At 48.5% G+C, this 16,854-nt stretch overlaps 1 protein-coding gene across 3 annotated transcripts in view; it reads right to left on the minus strand.

Moving 5' to 3' along the window:
• Nucleotides 1–16,854, minus strand: part of ACAD10 (acyl-CoA dehydrogenase family member 10) — a 2,051,508-nt gene that overhangs the window by 566,031 nt on the left and 1,468,623 nt on the right. For all 3 annotated transcript variants that reach the window (XM_069619514.1, XM_069619513.1, XM_069619515.1), the window contains one exon: nucleotides 7,680–7,852. In XM_069619514.1, the coding sequence (XP_069475615.1) occupies nucleotides 7,680–7,852 (173 nt within the window). The remainder of the gene's footprint in view (nucleotides 1–7,679; nucleotides 7,853–16,854) is intronic.

Below are 16,854 nucleotides of genomic sequence, written 5' to 3' on the forward strand. Positions count from 1 at the left end.
GTAGTAACCAATCACTGATCTCTGGGTCATACTGCCTCCAGCCAATGACTGCCCTCTACCTAAGCCCCTCCGCTGGCACCAATCCTCAGATTTGGTAGCATGTAAAGTGGCAGTATGACATAGTGAAGAGCCGCAGAGGGGAAGGAGGGAGGGTCGCATGTGGATCCATGCCAGACCCATGCTGGGGAACAACAGTTACAAGTAAGTAACTTGTTCCTTCTCCAGCATGGGGTCTGGCATGGATTCACATGCTCATGAATATAAGAATACATGGCAGTATACACATGCACAACCACGGGAGGTGGCAACAGGCTCAACATTAAGCAATACAACAACTGAACATTAAGCATCTCTTACCTCCTCACCAGGCTCACCTTAAGCGAACAGGTTGCGCAGCACTGCTTGGCCGACCCTGGACTCCTCCCTGGAGGCCTGATCGACGCAGTAGAATCTTGTGAAGGTGTGCGTCGACCTCCACGTAGCAGCCCTGCAGATGTCCAGCAGGGGCACACCAGACAGGAACGCTGTGGTAGAAGCGATCGCTCTGGTCGAATGGGCTCTCGGACGGCCGGGCAGCGGTCGGTTTGCCAACCGGTGACAGTGCATGATGCAGCCGGAGAGCCATCTGGAAATGGAAGCCTTCGAGAGAGCCTTCCCTTGATTCACAGGTCCAAAGTTCACAAACAGCTGTTATGTCTTCTGAAAACTCTTTGTGCGGTCCACGTAGAACTTCAGCGCTCTAGCCACATCCACCGAGTGCAAAGTCCTCTCGGCCGGAGACGAAGGCGACGGGAAGAAAACTGGCAACACCAAGGGCTCGTTGAGGTAGAAGTCCAACGGCACCGTGGGCATAAAGGAGGGGTGCGTCCTCAGCACCACCCTCGTATTGTGGAAAGTCAAGTATGGAGGCTTGCAAGATGGGGCCTGGATATCTCCCACTCGTCGTGCGGAGGTGATGGCCACAAAAAATGCTGTCTTCCACGACAAGAACTTCAACGGCGCAGGCTCGATTGGGGCCCCCCCATGAGCCTGGTCAGCACCACGTTGAGCTCCCACGCCGGGGCAGAGGCCTTCACCGGCGGGAACAATCAGAATAGTCCCTTCATAAATACATTCACCAGGCGATGAGACCACAAGGACGCCCGTCCTGTAGTTCTGGTGTATCGGGAAATGGCAGCCAGATGTATTTTGATGGAGGCGTGAGCCAGTCCAGCTTTGGCCAGCGACAGTAGGTACGGCAATACTTAAGGGGCCGTAATCCGCAGAGGGTTAATCTTCTGTGCACGGCACCAGACAGTTAACCTCTTCCACTTATGTCCATAACATTTGAGACTTGAGGACACCCTGGCTTTTGCAAGAACCTCTCTGCAGTCAGCTGGGATATCGTATCCTCCAAACTCTAGTGCTGCAGGAGCCAAGCCTGCAAGTTCAGCGACAACGGGTCGTGATGGAGAATGGCGCCTCCTTCTCTGGAGAGAAGGTCCGTCGCAAGCTTGATAGGTGGGGACGCTGACAAGTCCAGAAGGTCCGGGATCCAGATCTGTCTCGGCCACGCCGGTGCGACGAGGATCATCCTGCACCTGGACCTCTTGAGCTGGTTGATGAGACGGAGCAGCAACGGCAACGGAGGGAACGCGTTCAGGAACAGGCCGTCCCAAGGGAACGAGAAAGCATCACCCATGCTCCTCGGCTGGGCGAACCTGCTGGCGAACCTCTGGCACTTGGAGTTCGTCGCCGTCGTGAACAGGTCGATCTGGGGTTTGCCCCATCGTTGAAAGAGCCGATCCACCTGGTCCTGGCGTAGTTCCCACTCGTGGCACGAGTGCTGAGTGAGTTGGCAATGGTGTTTTTTATTCCTGCCAGGTGGAAGGGAACCAGAAACATCCCCTGGGCGACGGCCCAGTGCCACAGATCCTGGGACTCCTTGGATAGGGCTGGGGATCTGGTGCCTCCCTGCTTCCGGATGTAGAACATCGTGGTGGTGTTGTCGGTGAAGATCCTCACCACTTTGTCCTTGAGGGACGGAAGGCACGATTTGAGCGCCCAGAACACGGCTCGTAGCTCCAGGATGTTGATGTGAAGAGACCTCTCCTCCGGGAGCCAAAGGCCTCTTGCGTGGAGATCTCCGGTGTGGGCCCCCCATCCCTCCATGGAGGCGTCTGTCATTACCGTCTGGAAAGTCCATGCCTGCCGAGAGGTGCGCATGGGCACCCCACCATAGAATCGCCCGACGGAACTCCTCGTCGAGCGGGATCCTGTCTCCGAAGCAGCCCACCGCTTTAATGCAGCGGGCATCGAGGAACTCTTGTAGCGGACGCATTCGAAGTCTGCAAAGGGGCATAAGGTAGATACACAAGGACATCATCCCGAGGAGGGATTTGATGGACCTCACTCTGGCCACCTCCGTGGCTTACAGGCGCTGCACCTTGCCCAAAATGGCCTTCGTCCTTTCTTCCAACGGAGATGCCAAGCACTTCACTGTATCGAGCTTCGCTCCCAGAAACAGTGCCACCTGCGACGGGACCAGATGGGATTTCGGGTAGTTGATGGCGAATCCCAGCTCCGTGAGCAGGCGGACGGTCCTCGCTGTGTGTTCGACGGCGAGTTCTCTTGACCTTGCACGGATTAGCCAGTCGTCCAGGTAGGGGTAGACGTGGATTCCATGCAGGCGCAGCCGCACCGCCACTGGTGCGAGGCACTTGGTGAACACCCTGGGTGCCGACTTTAATCCGAACAGCAGGGCTCTGAATGGGTAGTGACGCCCCTGGACTACGAAGCTGAGGAACTTTCTGTGACCTTATGGAATGGGGATGTGGAAGTAGGCATCCTCCAGGTCCAGTGACGATAGGAAGTCGCCCTCCTCCAGCTGTGCCAGCACGTGCTGGAGGGTGACCATCCTGAATTTCTGTGCCTTGATGTACTTGTTCAACAGACGCAGGTCCAGGATGGGGTGCCAACCGCCTGTCTTCTTTTGGACGAGGAAGTATCTTCAGTATACTCCGGAGCCCCGGAGTCTCTTGGGGACGAGCTTGATGGACCCCTTCCTGAGCATCGCCCTTACCTCCAACAGCAGTTGAGGGATGTGATTCTCCTTCCTGGCCACGGGAGGAATGCGAGGACACTTCTTTTGAAATTCCAGCGAGTGTCCGCGGGTGAGGGTGTCGAGCACCCAACGGTCGGTGGAGATGGTCTCCACACACCGACGAACTTCGTCAGCCGGCCTCCCACCGGGGTGCATGGGTGGGGGCCCAACGCAACGGCCAGTTCAGTCCTGCTTGGAAGAGGCCTTGCCGCCTTGGCCTCCTTGCCGACGGCGGCGAGACCCTCCTTGCTTGCCGTGGCCTCTGTAGGCCTCCTGGGACGAGGAGCGGGCCGCCTGGCGGTAAGTAGAAAAGCCGCCGCTGGATCCCTTGGAGGCTCCCTGTCTGCCTCCAGAGCTCCGAAAGGGCCGCCGTTGCTGAAGGACTCCTAGGGCATGGGCTGTTTCCGTGTCTCTCTTGATGGCCTGGAGGGACTCATCCACCGTCTTTCCAAACAGGTTGAGGCTGTCGAACGGCATGTCCAAAACTCTGGTCTGGACGTCCTGGCGAAAGTCCGTCGTCTTGAGCCATCCTCGTCGGAGGCAAACCCTGTTGCCCAGTTGGCGAAACCCGGTATCGGCAATGTCCGTTGCCACCGTTATGGCGTGATCCGACGCTACCTCTCCTTCCTGCAGAATCTGTAGGGCCTCCGCCCTCTTGTCGTCCGGTAGGAAGTCTAGCAGAGGAGCTATCTTGAACCAAAGCTCCCTGTCGTAACGGGCCACAATCGCTAAGGCATTGGCCGCCTTAATTGTCGTCGCCGCCGAGATGACTCGTCATCCCATCGAGTCCAACTTCTTGCCCTCGCTGTCCGGCGGGGAAGTGGAAGTTGAAGCCACCGCACCCGCTGCTTTCTTCTTGGCCGCTGCCGAGACGACAGAGTCCGGTGTGGGCTGGGCCCTGAGGCACAAGGGGGCGGCATCGGGGACCCAGTACTTTTTCTCGTACCTGTCCCTCTTGGCGGTTGTCGTGGAAGGGTTCTTGAGGATAGCCAGCTCCTCGTCCCAGATGTCGTCGAGCAACGGCACCGCGAGGACGGTCTTTCTCTTGGCCTCTCGTCGTTGGTAAAGACACCCTTCCTTTTTCTGTTCCTCAGGGCAGAGCTGGAAGAGCTCGGATGCTCTGGTTATCATGGCGTGAAAAGAGCCAATTTCGTCGGGCGGAGAAGCCCGAGGGAGGGGGGGTGATGACGGGATGTCCGTTGTGTCATTGGCGCCGTCGTCCGTCCCTGTATCCGTCGCCGTATCCTCTATAGGATCCGGCGAGGGGGATGAGGGGTCCACAAGCCTCGCAGGTACGAATGGCGGAGCGGGGTGGACTCTCCTCCGCTTGTTCGGAGGGCTTCCCGACGGGCCTGGTTCTGGATCCTCCGTCGGGGTACGTGGTAACCTCGTCCTTATCTCAGTACATAAGGATTGGATCGTCAACAAAATGGCCGCCGAGCTATCCTGGGGCTCGGGTAATGGCTGCGACGGACGGGATGGCTGCTCCACTGGGCCCTCGTCGTCGCCATCGTCGCTATCTTCGATCACATCAGCGGGAACCGTCCCCTGGGATCGAACCTTCTCGAACCTCTCGTTGAGGCCTATGAACCTCTTGTTGAGGCCTTTCACGGTTTCCACCGGATCCTCCTCGGAGGCTGAATCAGAGTCCGTAATGGCCACCGCCCCCCCCCCCTCTTTTTCCGCCAGGGTCTTCACGGGGGTCTTAACGATGGTCTGGAAAGAGGATTCCCTCTGTGGCGGCAAGGAAACTCTGGGCCTGAGGCCGCCTCCACTGGCGTAGCCTCTGCCGGCTTGGCCAGGGCCGCTGCGACAACCTTGATAGAGGCCTTTGCCGGGTGGATCAAGGCCCTCACCACCTTAGGTGCGTCCTGGGCCTTCGCTTTGGGGGGAGGGTCATCGCCTCGCTCCCCCTCGGCTCCCTTCGAGATCGACTGGGGCCTCTCCAGAAGCTTACCCGGGTTCTCGGGCTTCCTCTTCCCCGAACCAGAGCGCTAGCTCGTGGTTGATTGTGCCGGGGAAGTTGCGCCCTGCCTGGCAGCCGAGGAGCCCGAACTTTCGGCGCTCCCGGTGCCTGCGGACTCGCGGTGCTTGGCCTTCTGTTGGGCCCCCGTCGCTGGGGTGCCCTCACAGGACTTAGAAGACTGCTCAGACTTTTTCTTCACCTTCTCACCTGCTGTGCCCTTCTCCAGCCAAGCGGCGAGGCGGGAACAACGATCTTGCTTGGTCCGTTCCGATAGGTTCTTGCAGAACGCACAGTCCTTCTCCACGTGCGTCTTGTCCTCATGAAGGTAGTAGAGACATCTCGAATGCTCGTCGTCCTTGAAAACATTTTGCAATCTGCATCCTGGGCAGCTCCTGAACAGCTTGGATCCGGGCGTCGAGCTTCCCTTGTCCTGGGCCATGTCCGTTGAGGTAGGCCACAGATCTTCTGGAATCCTCCAAGAAGCGTAACTCGACGAAAACTTCACCCTTGAGGGGCGTTGAAGAATTCCGAAACGGGTCCCTGTTATCGGAAATAGAAACGGTGGAGCTTGAGGCTCGATTAACCGAAAAAATGAGAAAATTCTCCTGTAAAAGCGCGAAAACGCAGTAAAAGCTCGAGAGCTAAAACACAAGGACTCCCAAAAATCTGAGGATGGCTGCCAGGGGAGGGGCTTAGGTAGAGGGCAGTCATTGGCTGGGGGCAGTATGACCCAGAGATCAGTGATTGGTTACTACTAAGAAAGACAGATCAGAAACGAAACTGATATTGATTTTTTTCTTTACCGAGGATTCCCGGCCTGACGACGGGGAATATTCATGAGCATGTGAATCCATGCCAGACCCCATGCTGGAGAAAGTCAATTTCACTTTGCTTACTCTGGGAAACAGTTTATCCCAGAGAAGGTATTTAAACCTTGGAAAAGCCTCAAAAGGATTCTCTGTGCCACTGCACTGAGGGTGCTGTGTGACACAAATGAAAAGATGAGGCCTATGGAGTTGTTTAAACTCCATAACCAAAGGAATTAAACACCAAAAACAAACAGAATAAAAAAGTTCAAAGTCACAAAGTTTAGCAAAAGAGCTGGAGGGCTCTAAGGTGGGAGGAATTGGCACATTTATGAGAATTCTTCCTAACAACCATAAATACTGAAACAGATGTCAAAGTGGGAGGGAACTAAAGGGCACGAGCCTTCCCTTACTTTTCTTCTTTATCCATCATCGTTCCCTTACTATATATGTTATCTGGAACACCGTTCCAGGACGGCAGAGTAGGCCCCCTTTGTTTTTTTTTTTTGTATAACTGTCTCCCTGCATTGGAAATGAACCTGAGCCGCTGTCGTAAAGATCCGCTGTTACATCTCTCAGACGCTGGGTGCATTCATTTGAATCGAGTGCTAGTTCCAAGGCCCTTTAAAGTCCAGCTCAGCAACAATCTGCTTTTGAATAGCTATAGGGCAGGGATCTTTGTGGGTAATGCAGGGGTGGCGGTAGTGGGGTTGTCTGTCCATCTCTATAATCATGGGCAAGTCATGTAAGAGGAGCGAATGGGTGGGTGAATGGGAAAGGCAGGCTACATGCTGTGTGGGTAATGGTAGACATTTCAATGCATTTTCTTGTTTTCTTCATCATCATTGACAGGGGATCATACATGTACTGCGACCCCCAAAATGTCATTTAACATTTCGACACCCTTTGCACCCCATATATATATATGGGTGTGGGTGGGTATAGTATTTAATACATGTTGGGAGCTTGTAGATGGTCCTCCGCATATATATGGGGGAACAGGTGGGTAGAAATAAAAATAGTCATTTTAGGAGGTTGCAATAATTTGGGCGCAGTAATTACATAGATCCCATTGACAGCACTGTTTTAAACATAGCGTACGTGGTTTGAATTGGGGGGGGGGTGATTATGGGTTCTGGGTGGGCAGGCTTAGGAAGGGGGCCGGACAGTGGGAACATCGTTCCCCTACTTTTTTGTGTACACTCTGACCCCTGTAGGAAAGAGACGAGATGAGCAGACAGTTTTCCCTACTGCCTGGCCACTTTCACCAACCCCGTTGGAAGGAACAGTTACCCTAGGTAACGGCGAGACAGGCAGGTATTTCCACATCAGAGAAAAATCTGCTCACTTTTAGATAAACTCGGATTTGGTCCAATTTTAAAACAGTCGGAATACACTTGTACGCCACAGGCTCCATAATGCCAAACCAGCATACAGAGCAGGAAGGCGGGGCCACATTATTAGATTTTTTATTGGACATTTGTATGGCGCCTATACACAAGTGTTTCCAGGCGCCAAATTAGCATAGTGCAGGTCACTGTGCTGTGGCCCCAAATACTTGCCTTACATCAACAGTGTAGTGTTAGGCAAAGTCTCCCACCAGCTGGAGCCTCTGCCTGACCCAGCCAGTAAAAATATTGGGGGGCACGAAGTGCTAAAGAGTAGCCTTGCCTATTACCAGGGGTTATATCGTTCATTCATATAAGGCACAAGGTGATTACGTGTTTTTACTAGACTTGCAGCCAATACATAATCAGTATTTCACACACTATTTTAGTAGAAAAAGCCACACAGATACATGAAAAATAATTTAAAAAATACGTACTCTTTCCTTCATAAGCTGCAAGGATCTCTCTGAAAACCCAATAAGTCTCATGCAGTGGTGTATCCTCCCTGGACCCAACCTTCCTTGTGCTATTTCAAAACCTCTGCCACATCCGAGCAGCACGTTTTCTTTAGACACACGAACATTCTCAAATGTGATTTCTCCATGACCAGCTGTAACATTAAAGAGAGTGTACAAAAGTGTTCCAATTAGCTACTAACACACAATGCAAAACACAAGAGATTACATTGCTGATCTCAATGGAGAGATGGCTTTGTCTGTACAGTTTCACTAGCTTCAGAAATAGTGTAGCCTTATAGACCGACCAGGGGGTTGGGGGGACGGTGTCATTATCACGGGACGACGAAGGCCATAATAAGGGTCATTATCCAAAGCGATAATGACCGCTTCGGGTATATAAGGCTATTAGCACATAGTGGTACAAGCAAATCATGTTTTGGTGGTGAAGTGAAAAACGTTAGTCTAATAATAAAGTAAATTGACAAACTCGGTAAATTAAATGTGTTATATCTTTATTTAAATAACACGGTTGTCTTCCTAAATTAAGCATTTAAATTGCAGACTTCGTTAATCTGGAGAGGGTTTAACATGAGTATGCACTTGGGGTCGTGTAAAAGTAACCAGGTTCTCTAAAATAAATCAAAAACATGGTTTCCTATAGAGAAAGTGTCTTGTTGAAAGACATCTTGCCTGGACATTGCTTTGTCGTTGTCTGCTTTTCAAGGCAGAATGCAGTCAATACCAGTAGTTATGGCCTGCACTCTGAACATTCCAACAATAAGATCGATAGGTACCAATATTGTTTTTAAACCTCAGCTTTCAAAGAAGACTTCATACGAGCTGCAAAGATATAGAGATAGGCAGTAAATGAAGCGATAACACGGGATTTGGAAGGTCGTAATTGCCCGTAAAAATCTGTCAAGCCGAAATGACAGAGCCAAGTGCCTGAGCGCATGGGGGCTTAGGGCTGGCTGCTACTGGCCAGTTGTCGTGTGGGCACGGTGAACGCGTATACAAACATCCTTTTAATAAAGCTAGTCACTCAGAAATAAAGAATAATGCTTCCTTTTCATTCATTGGATGTGCATCTTGTCAGTTTTAGTCTTTGTGTGCAAGCAACTCCTCTTCGTTCCCCACTATGTGTGCTCTCCTCCCTTCACATTCCATGTACTCATTGGGTCCAATGAACTCAATGACTATCTTCTTCCACACTTTAACTTCCCACTCCACATTCTGTAATGGTGCTGTTCGTTGGTCACTCTCATGGCAGACTTGGCATGTCGGGACATAGGCTACCCCGCCTGTTTGGCACTGGCCGGTAGTGTTTATAGCACAAGAGTAACTGATCATATAATTAGATTTGTACTTAATTTAGAGAGCACCAAAAATACATTTGCGCATTTAACACATTTTATTATCTGGTGTGGCATAAAAAGGCCTATTGAGACCGTTATACATACATGGGTATTTTCAAGCCCATTACTTCTGGGATTGTTACACAAGATATATCATATTTCACATTCATATAATATACAATTTGCAATTAGAATTTTTGCACTGTGGGGTTAGTAATAGTCGTGACTTAGAATGTGGTTGTTATAACCAATACATCTCTCTAGTATAGCCTATGACCCTGTGTTCTATGAAATGTTACATACCCTCATGACATAAGCCCCCCATACAAAAAAAGAGGGATCTTACCCCATATATATCAAGACTTGGCATGTCTCAACAACGTGGTCCACGTCCTGGTCCATGCCAGGCCACCATTAATGCTCTCTCAGCCATCTCTTTGTGATGGTCTTTCCCAGGTGACTGTTGTGAGCTAGTCTACTTAGAGCTGCTCTTGCTAAGGACAGAGGTACCAATTTAGAGGTCATCAGAAACTCATTTCCAGTGTTTTGCAACTCATTGGCCACTGTGCAGAATGGTTCTATTCCTTGTGAAGTTTTTTTCCACAAAGCCTGTTACCGTTTTCAGGATGCTATTGCTTTCAATTGGCTGCTCCCAGGTCTCTTGCGATAGGGGCGATAGGGCCTCTTGTGTCTGTTCGGGAACATCTTGTATGCTTGCAAACATGCTCACTCTCATCTGTGAGATAGGGCACACTTTCACTGGTAATCTAGACTAGAACTCTGCCTGTCAGTTTTGCGATCCTAGTATGCATTAAAGTGTGAAATTGAACTCGTGTAAAATAGACACTAACCTGGCAAGTTAGGGCGTGGGGTTTCCTGCACTTGTCAGAACTAGGATATTGACCAAAGGCTTATGGTCTGTTTGATGTCGAAAGGTATGCCCAGAAATCCGTGGCTACCCATGTGAAAGCCAGCATTCCCCACTTGATTATGAAGATCTTTCTGACTCATTGATTGACTTGAATGCAAATGCTATGTTCCTGGTGGTTGGTCGAGGTGTCTGCATAAAGGTAGCTCTTAGCCTATAAGAACTGGCATCCATGGACACTATTGTCTGTAATTTGGAATCAAAAGGGTGCAGCAGCAGTGCCTAAACTATTGCTTCTCTGACATTTGTGAAAGCCTTTTCACACCCCTCAGAGGAGTCTGCTTATTTGGTGGTGATAGTGAAGTCCTTCACTAACTTTGCATAGTACCGCAAAATCGACTAGTCACAATCTCTATGGTGTGGAGCTCTGCTGTTCTATTTACTAGGCTTTTTTCTGGGTGTAAGCCTTCCTTTGAGATGGATTATCCTAGGTAGTATAGTTGTTTCTGCAAGAAAGATTATTTGTCTCTGCCAAGTTGCAGGCTGCATTTTTCTAATTGCAAAAGTACTTTTATTAAGAAAATAAGTGTTTTCAGTTTACATTGAAACTTTTTACACTCCATTTCCTTACACATTACTTATGTTAACAAAATGTATGAACAATTTTAAGAGAATACAAAATTCATAAAAACAATACAGAGTCATTTTACCTAGCCTTGGTCCCAACACCTTCGCCAATCATTCTCCCCCTGTTGTACGATCAGTTTCTATTTCAAAAACATTATTTCTAATAGCTTACTCAATGCTAAAATCGGGGCTTGGTTTGAAGTGCTCATTAACCTGTTCCACAACAACGATGTCAGAACTTGATCTGTCGAGTGAATAAAAGGGCCCAATAATCTGATCCTGTCATACCCAAATGCAGTACAACCCTGCACTAAATGAAGCAGGGTTTCCATTTCTACATAACTACAGGGTCTAAAACCACACAGAGTCCTTGGTAATTTCATTTTGGGTCCAATTACTTCCAACGTCGGTAGTACTTTAACCGAAATGTAAAGTATAAGTACCTAAACTTTTGTGATGGAAATTTTTGTATGTAAATTCTTGGGGTTGACTTAGGGATATAAAGTAATTGTTCGCCCCTATACAGCTTCAGTCTTTCTAGGTCCGTCACATCTGTGCTCTTATCCCCACTGCCAGCTCTTGTCATTTGATTTAATCGCTGTCAGTTCTTCAAACACTATACAAGGATGATTAATTTTCCTCAAAAAGGGATTTGAATTCAATCAATTTGTTAGACATTCATACAAGTACGAGCCCAGGCTTTGTTGCTCTGCCAATTTTAATTTATACAAGAGTGATAGGCTACACTTCATATGTTGGCCCCACAACGATACTGTACCTAACTCAAGGCGAATTATACTAATTGGGGTAGATTTCGAGCACCCCACCGTTTCCCTCCAGATCTTACCTTCAAGTGAATCCAAACATTTTCAGTTTTTGAATGATATCTCACACCCATATAGAAGCATGGCTGTCACCTATAACTTGTACAATTCAATTAAAGTTAGTAAGGAAAACATACACCATTTAAATCTCAAAACATTCATCAAGGATGTACACAGCAGGCCCTTTTCCTTCATTTTTCTCCTTTGAATAGCAGAAGAACATCTGGAGAATACTGGAAAACCCAGATATTTCATTGTTTCAACCTTGGCAACCTGCATTTCATTCAGTTTCCACGTGAAGGCCTTTGAATTGTTTTTTGTAAAGGTCATTATGAAAGATTTCGCTGGGTTAATCGTCAAATTATTTTTTCAGAGGTATCTATCCACTCCCTCCAAGGATCGCTGTAAACCTGCCTGTGTGTAATATATTAGAACCAGATTGTCTGCGTATGCCAAAATATATACTCTTAGGTCTTTCCATTTCAGAGAATAGCTTTCCCAGTCTTTACTTTCTACCCAGAATGTAGGAGCTAAAACACCCTTGCCGGACTCCTTTTGCAATAGGGATTGTACTAGATATATTTCCCTGATTGTTCAGCCTCACCTTGACTAAGTTTCCTGAGAATAATAGCTGAAGCAATCGCAAGAGGCTCCTATTGATTTTCCACTTTATTAATTTGATCCACAATTTATTGATGTTGATGTTATCGAAGGCTGCCTCGAGATCAATCACTGCTATATACACGGATATTCCAAACTGGCCACATATGTCAGAGACACAGGCACTTGGGGCTAGAGCACTGGTATCAGTCCCGACCCCTTTCCGAAACCGTGTTTGCAGTGGGCTTAGTATTCTATTTGTCTCAGCCCAAGCATTAAGGTCTGTAAGCAATAACTATCCAAAAACCTTTGACGAGGAGTCTATAAGAGCAATAGGTCGATAATTATCTGGCCTAGCTCTGTCCACTCTCTTAAAAATTGGCACAATCAAAGCACTCTTCCAAGAACTCAGACAAATAAAACCCTCCACAATCTGTGAGAACAACCTAAATAATATGTCAGCCCACAAAACCGGATTTTCTTTGTAGCTTCGGTTTGAGACACCATCCGGATCACATGGTGCCACACAACCCACATCTGCTTTAATTGTTGTGATTCGGTAGTCTACCCATTGTTTCTCAGACACACAGCAGCTTTGCAAAGTCGGCTGCTTCGCTCCTGTTCCATTTAGGGTTCTCCAAATTTCACCAGTATCTTTTTAATGATGTGATTAAAGAGTGCCCGATTTTCTCTGATATATGCTTTCAATCTATGGATTTTCAGCCATCTTCCATAAGACTGTCTAAGGCATTTTATTTGGTATCCAGTCATTGCATCGACAATTTGTAACGCTCACCTGATTCCCACGGAGGCGCTGGTCTAGGCAGGAAGGTGTCTGTGACTCGAAAGGTGATGTGCAGGACTCGGTTGGCTTCTGGGGCTGAGCCTCTTCGCACTGTGTGTCGAACTCGAAGGGTGAGATTTCTGCAGGTGAGAGAATATGGGGGTTAATGATCTGGGCAGTTGAGTGACTCTCTCTCTCTCTATTCCCAGCTTCCCCGTAGAATCCCCCAGGTCAACGTGCTCACCTTAGATAGGTGAATGCTGGGCTCTCCATCTGCGTCTGGTGCAGGGTGCCGTTGCCAGTTCCTTCACTGGGTAAAACGTAGGCCTCTTAACATCAGAGGATCGCTACCGCCGTTAACTGCACGAGCGGTGAGTTTCCGGACACCTTTTGTCCTTAAAGTCTTTAGGTGCGAGGGCACTTTTATGTAGATCAGGGTTTGGTATAATGCTTTCTCCTATTTGTTTTGCAGGGCTCTGGAGACAGAAGATGGTGTGAAGGGAGCCGAAGCTGGAGCCAGAGCCTTGGAATGGGAATGAAGCGCTTGGAAATGCGCGAGTAAATGCAAGCGCTCTAACTGTTTCTTTTCTCTTGCAGCTGCGGGTTCGTGCTGAAGAGATGCTGGAAAACGCCGGAGTATTTGCAGGCGTCCTATTATGGCGAGCGCGATGGGCGTAAGTAAATACCTGTCTAATGTCTCTCCTTTTGTCTTTCAGGTCCGGATTGCAGCGTTGGAGACCCAGAGTGCCGGTAAGAAATAACTATGCCTTTGTTTTCACAGGCGGAGATGCAGCGTGATGAAATGGTCGCTGCCGATGGATCAGGTGAGTAATGCGCTTCGTATGAAGGTTGCCGTGCTAACCTGTAGTTTCTTATTTTGCAGGTGCTGCTGAAGACTGGATGCGGGGATGGTAAGTATTGTTCTTGCAGGTTCGGGCCCGGATAGAAGAAAAGCTGGAACAGACTCGGTGAGCGTTCTGCTGCAGATGCAGAATAACGCGAAGCACGTTTCATCAATCGGGTGTGGTTTAAATAGCCTTGGAGTGCTGAGGCGTCCTCCTCCACGGCCCCGCCTAGGTAAGAAAAGAGTTCCTGTTCCAGAAGAGTTCCAGTGTTGTATCCAGGGAGTGGAGCTTGCCCCACCCAGGTAAGAAAGTAGTTCTGGCTTACTGAGGATTCCTATGCAGCTGGTAAGTAAGCAGCATGGTCTGCTGCAGGTAAGTCCACCCAAGCATCTTCATATAGATTATGAGCCCGGCGCTTCCAGTGCCGGGACCGATGGCATTGAAGAGCCTGGCGCCACCGGCGCCAGGACAAGGTCCAAAAGGTCCCAGTGGGGACCGGCTGGTGCCTAGGATTAAGGTTAGGGGCCTGCTTCCAAGGACGTTGGGCTGGTCCTGACTCCTTGGAAGCAGTGATCATGACACAATTAAAGCATCGACAGCCAAACCATCTAAAAAAAAGCATCTAAAAAAATGCATCTAATGCATTTTTTTTTTAGATGGTAAAGGGTTTAGTTTAATAAAAATGGGTTTTAAAGGATAAAAAAGGAGAGTTGGAGGGGGGACCCCCCATTAAAAAAATAAAATGACAAAAAATGCATTAGATGCTTTTTTTAGATGCTTTTTTTTTTTTAGATGGTATGGCATTAGATGCATTGGCTGTCGATGGAATGACTATATACCGTTGATTTTATTTTTCACTTCTGCTCTAGGCAGAGTTTGATTACTTCTTTTCATTTCTTAAGTTATCATACGAGTTTCAATACCACCTTGAGTTTATTTTTTTTGGTTTTACTTTTTGCTGGTCCTAACTGTTCCAGCACTAATTTAAACTTATTTGGTTTGGCGACACCCTCCTTTTGCTTGTCTGATAGAGTGAGAAACCCAAAGGTGTCTCCCTAGCTAGTCCCCGGGGATCGGTCATCCAGGTGGCCAGGACACCGCCATCGGTATTGGATCCAGTTCCTGGGGGTGGACCAGTGAGGGAGGATCACCTGGATGGGGGTTCCTGCGGTAGTGGGGGTGGAATGCTGACAGGTGAGACGCGGTATCCCCCTTCCTTTAACACCTTTTCCCATCCTCTCACGTAGGACATGCCAAACCACTGCCCCCCCCACCTTTTCGAACACGAACACCTTCACTTTCACACAACACAAAGGACAACGGATTAACACCAGGGCTGTTTACGTGACATGTCCCAATACAAGGGTCAGGCAAAGACAGGCAATTCATCAGAATCACACACACCTAATGGCTCAGTCCCTTCCCAACCGGGATAAAAGGTGGAGCCAGGGAGCAAAGGACGAGCAAGGTGAGCACGGCAGACAGCACAACGGCACAGCTACGCAGGCACGGCAGTTCAAACGAAGAAGAAAGGCGGCAGGAATTGATAGGGTGGCGAGGAGAGAAGTGACCTTGCCCTTTTCATCCCAGGCCCACAGAACCTTCGTGGAAGAGAGCCTAAGGCTGCGAACAATAGCACAAGTGTCTTGCAACATATGTCAAGGTTAAGATCTAATACCTCCCAGTCCACTCCTTCGACAGACTCAGAATCAGACGACTCAGACTATTTTGAAACTTTATCCAATGGGGTCAAGAGTTGTTCTTTTTCTGATTCAGATAACACAGGGGCAACCATTACGCCCCCAGAAGAAATGGCCGACCTCACCAATATTATTGCCCAATTGGCAGCTCATCAAATACAAACCGAAAACGGACAAAGAAAATGTAACTAGGCTAACTGAATTGAAAGCAAGGCTGTTACTAGCACAAGGCGTACTTTAAGCATATCTGGAAGGTGACGATCTAGAAAATGTTTTCCTAAACTCCAAATGCCTGACTGAACAACTTGGATGGGGAGAGAACCTTAAGAAATGCTATTTGGGACCCTTGTTAAAAGGGGAACTTCAAACTTCTTATCAACTACTGAACCTTGCACAGGGAGCCTCCTTCAAATCCATCAAGGAAGGCTTGTTGAAGAGTACGGCAAACCTGCAATTTTAATCGGCAGAAATTACGAGCCATTAGGTTGAACTCAGGAGAAACTCCTTCAGAGATGGGAGAATGGATTAAAAAACACAGTGACCTTATGGACTAAGAATAAAACCCTAGAATAACTGACCGAAATGATAACCCTAGAGCAATTTACAAATTCCTAAACCCCTTTTTTTGCAGAAATCTGTCATCAATTAAATCGACCTACCCTAGCCATGGCCATTGAGACGGCGCACAACCACTCAGATGTGGCTAAGCACTTCCACCCAGCCCATCAATGAGAAGATCGAAGAAATCATAAACCCATCCAGCACCCTCCACCCCAAGGAATAGATAAACCAGGGGGGTCATATAGAGCCAAGGAAGGGATCCCTCAAGAAAAACTAGAGATCAAGAAGCCTGATGCAAGACCTAAAGATGAGCAGAAGGGAGGAAATAAAAGGAAGCAAAACCCCTCCTCTTGTCCGTTTTTCCTGTAGAGAAATAGGCCATCTAGCTAGACATTGTCCAAAGAACATAACAGATGAACCTATGGAAATAGGTTAGGTAAAGAGTGGGAGGAAGCAGAAGAAGAGTTAGAAACCGTTAGCACCCATTTATGTCAAACCCCTACCGAATTCATATAAGAAAAGACTTGGGGAAACGGGTAAGGGCCCCAATCGACTCTGGTAGTAAGCAAACTGCTATACGGGAATATTTAGTTACCTCAAACGATCTCGAACACAGAACCCTGGTCCAAGTAACTTCTGTACATGGAGACAACGAACTATACCCAAAAATTCCAGTACACTTTGAAATCCAGGGTGAATCCTGTAAAGTACCATCAGCCATCATTTCAGGGCGCCTGGAAGAAGTTATTCTGCGTCGGGACTTCGCCATCTTCTCCACTCTCTTACAGGAGTCTCCACCTCCCTTTGCAGATTTTCTGCCCTAGAGATCCTAGCAAGAGACATAGGACTCCAAAAACTCACCCGTATGGAACTGGGAAAGCCCAGAACCAACAAAACGCGAAACAACCCTGGAAACCCAGTTCATGGGTTAATGCAAAGAGAGTGATGAATCCATTCTACCTATAGCTTCTAAAACTGATCAGTGGAATA

This window comes from Ambystoma mexicanum, chromosome 10 (genome assembly GCF_040938575.1).
Source record: "Ambystoma mexicanum isolate Mex_15411 chromosome 10, UKY_AmexF1_1, whole genome shotgun sequence".
Lineage (NCBI taxonomy): Eukaryota > Metazoa > Chordata > Amphibia > Caudata > Ambystomatidae > Ambystoma > Ambystoma mexicanum.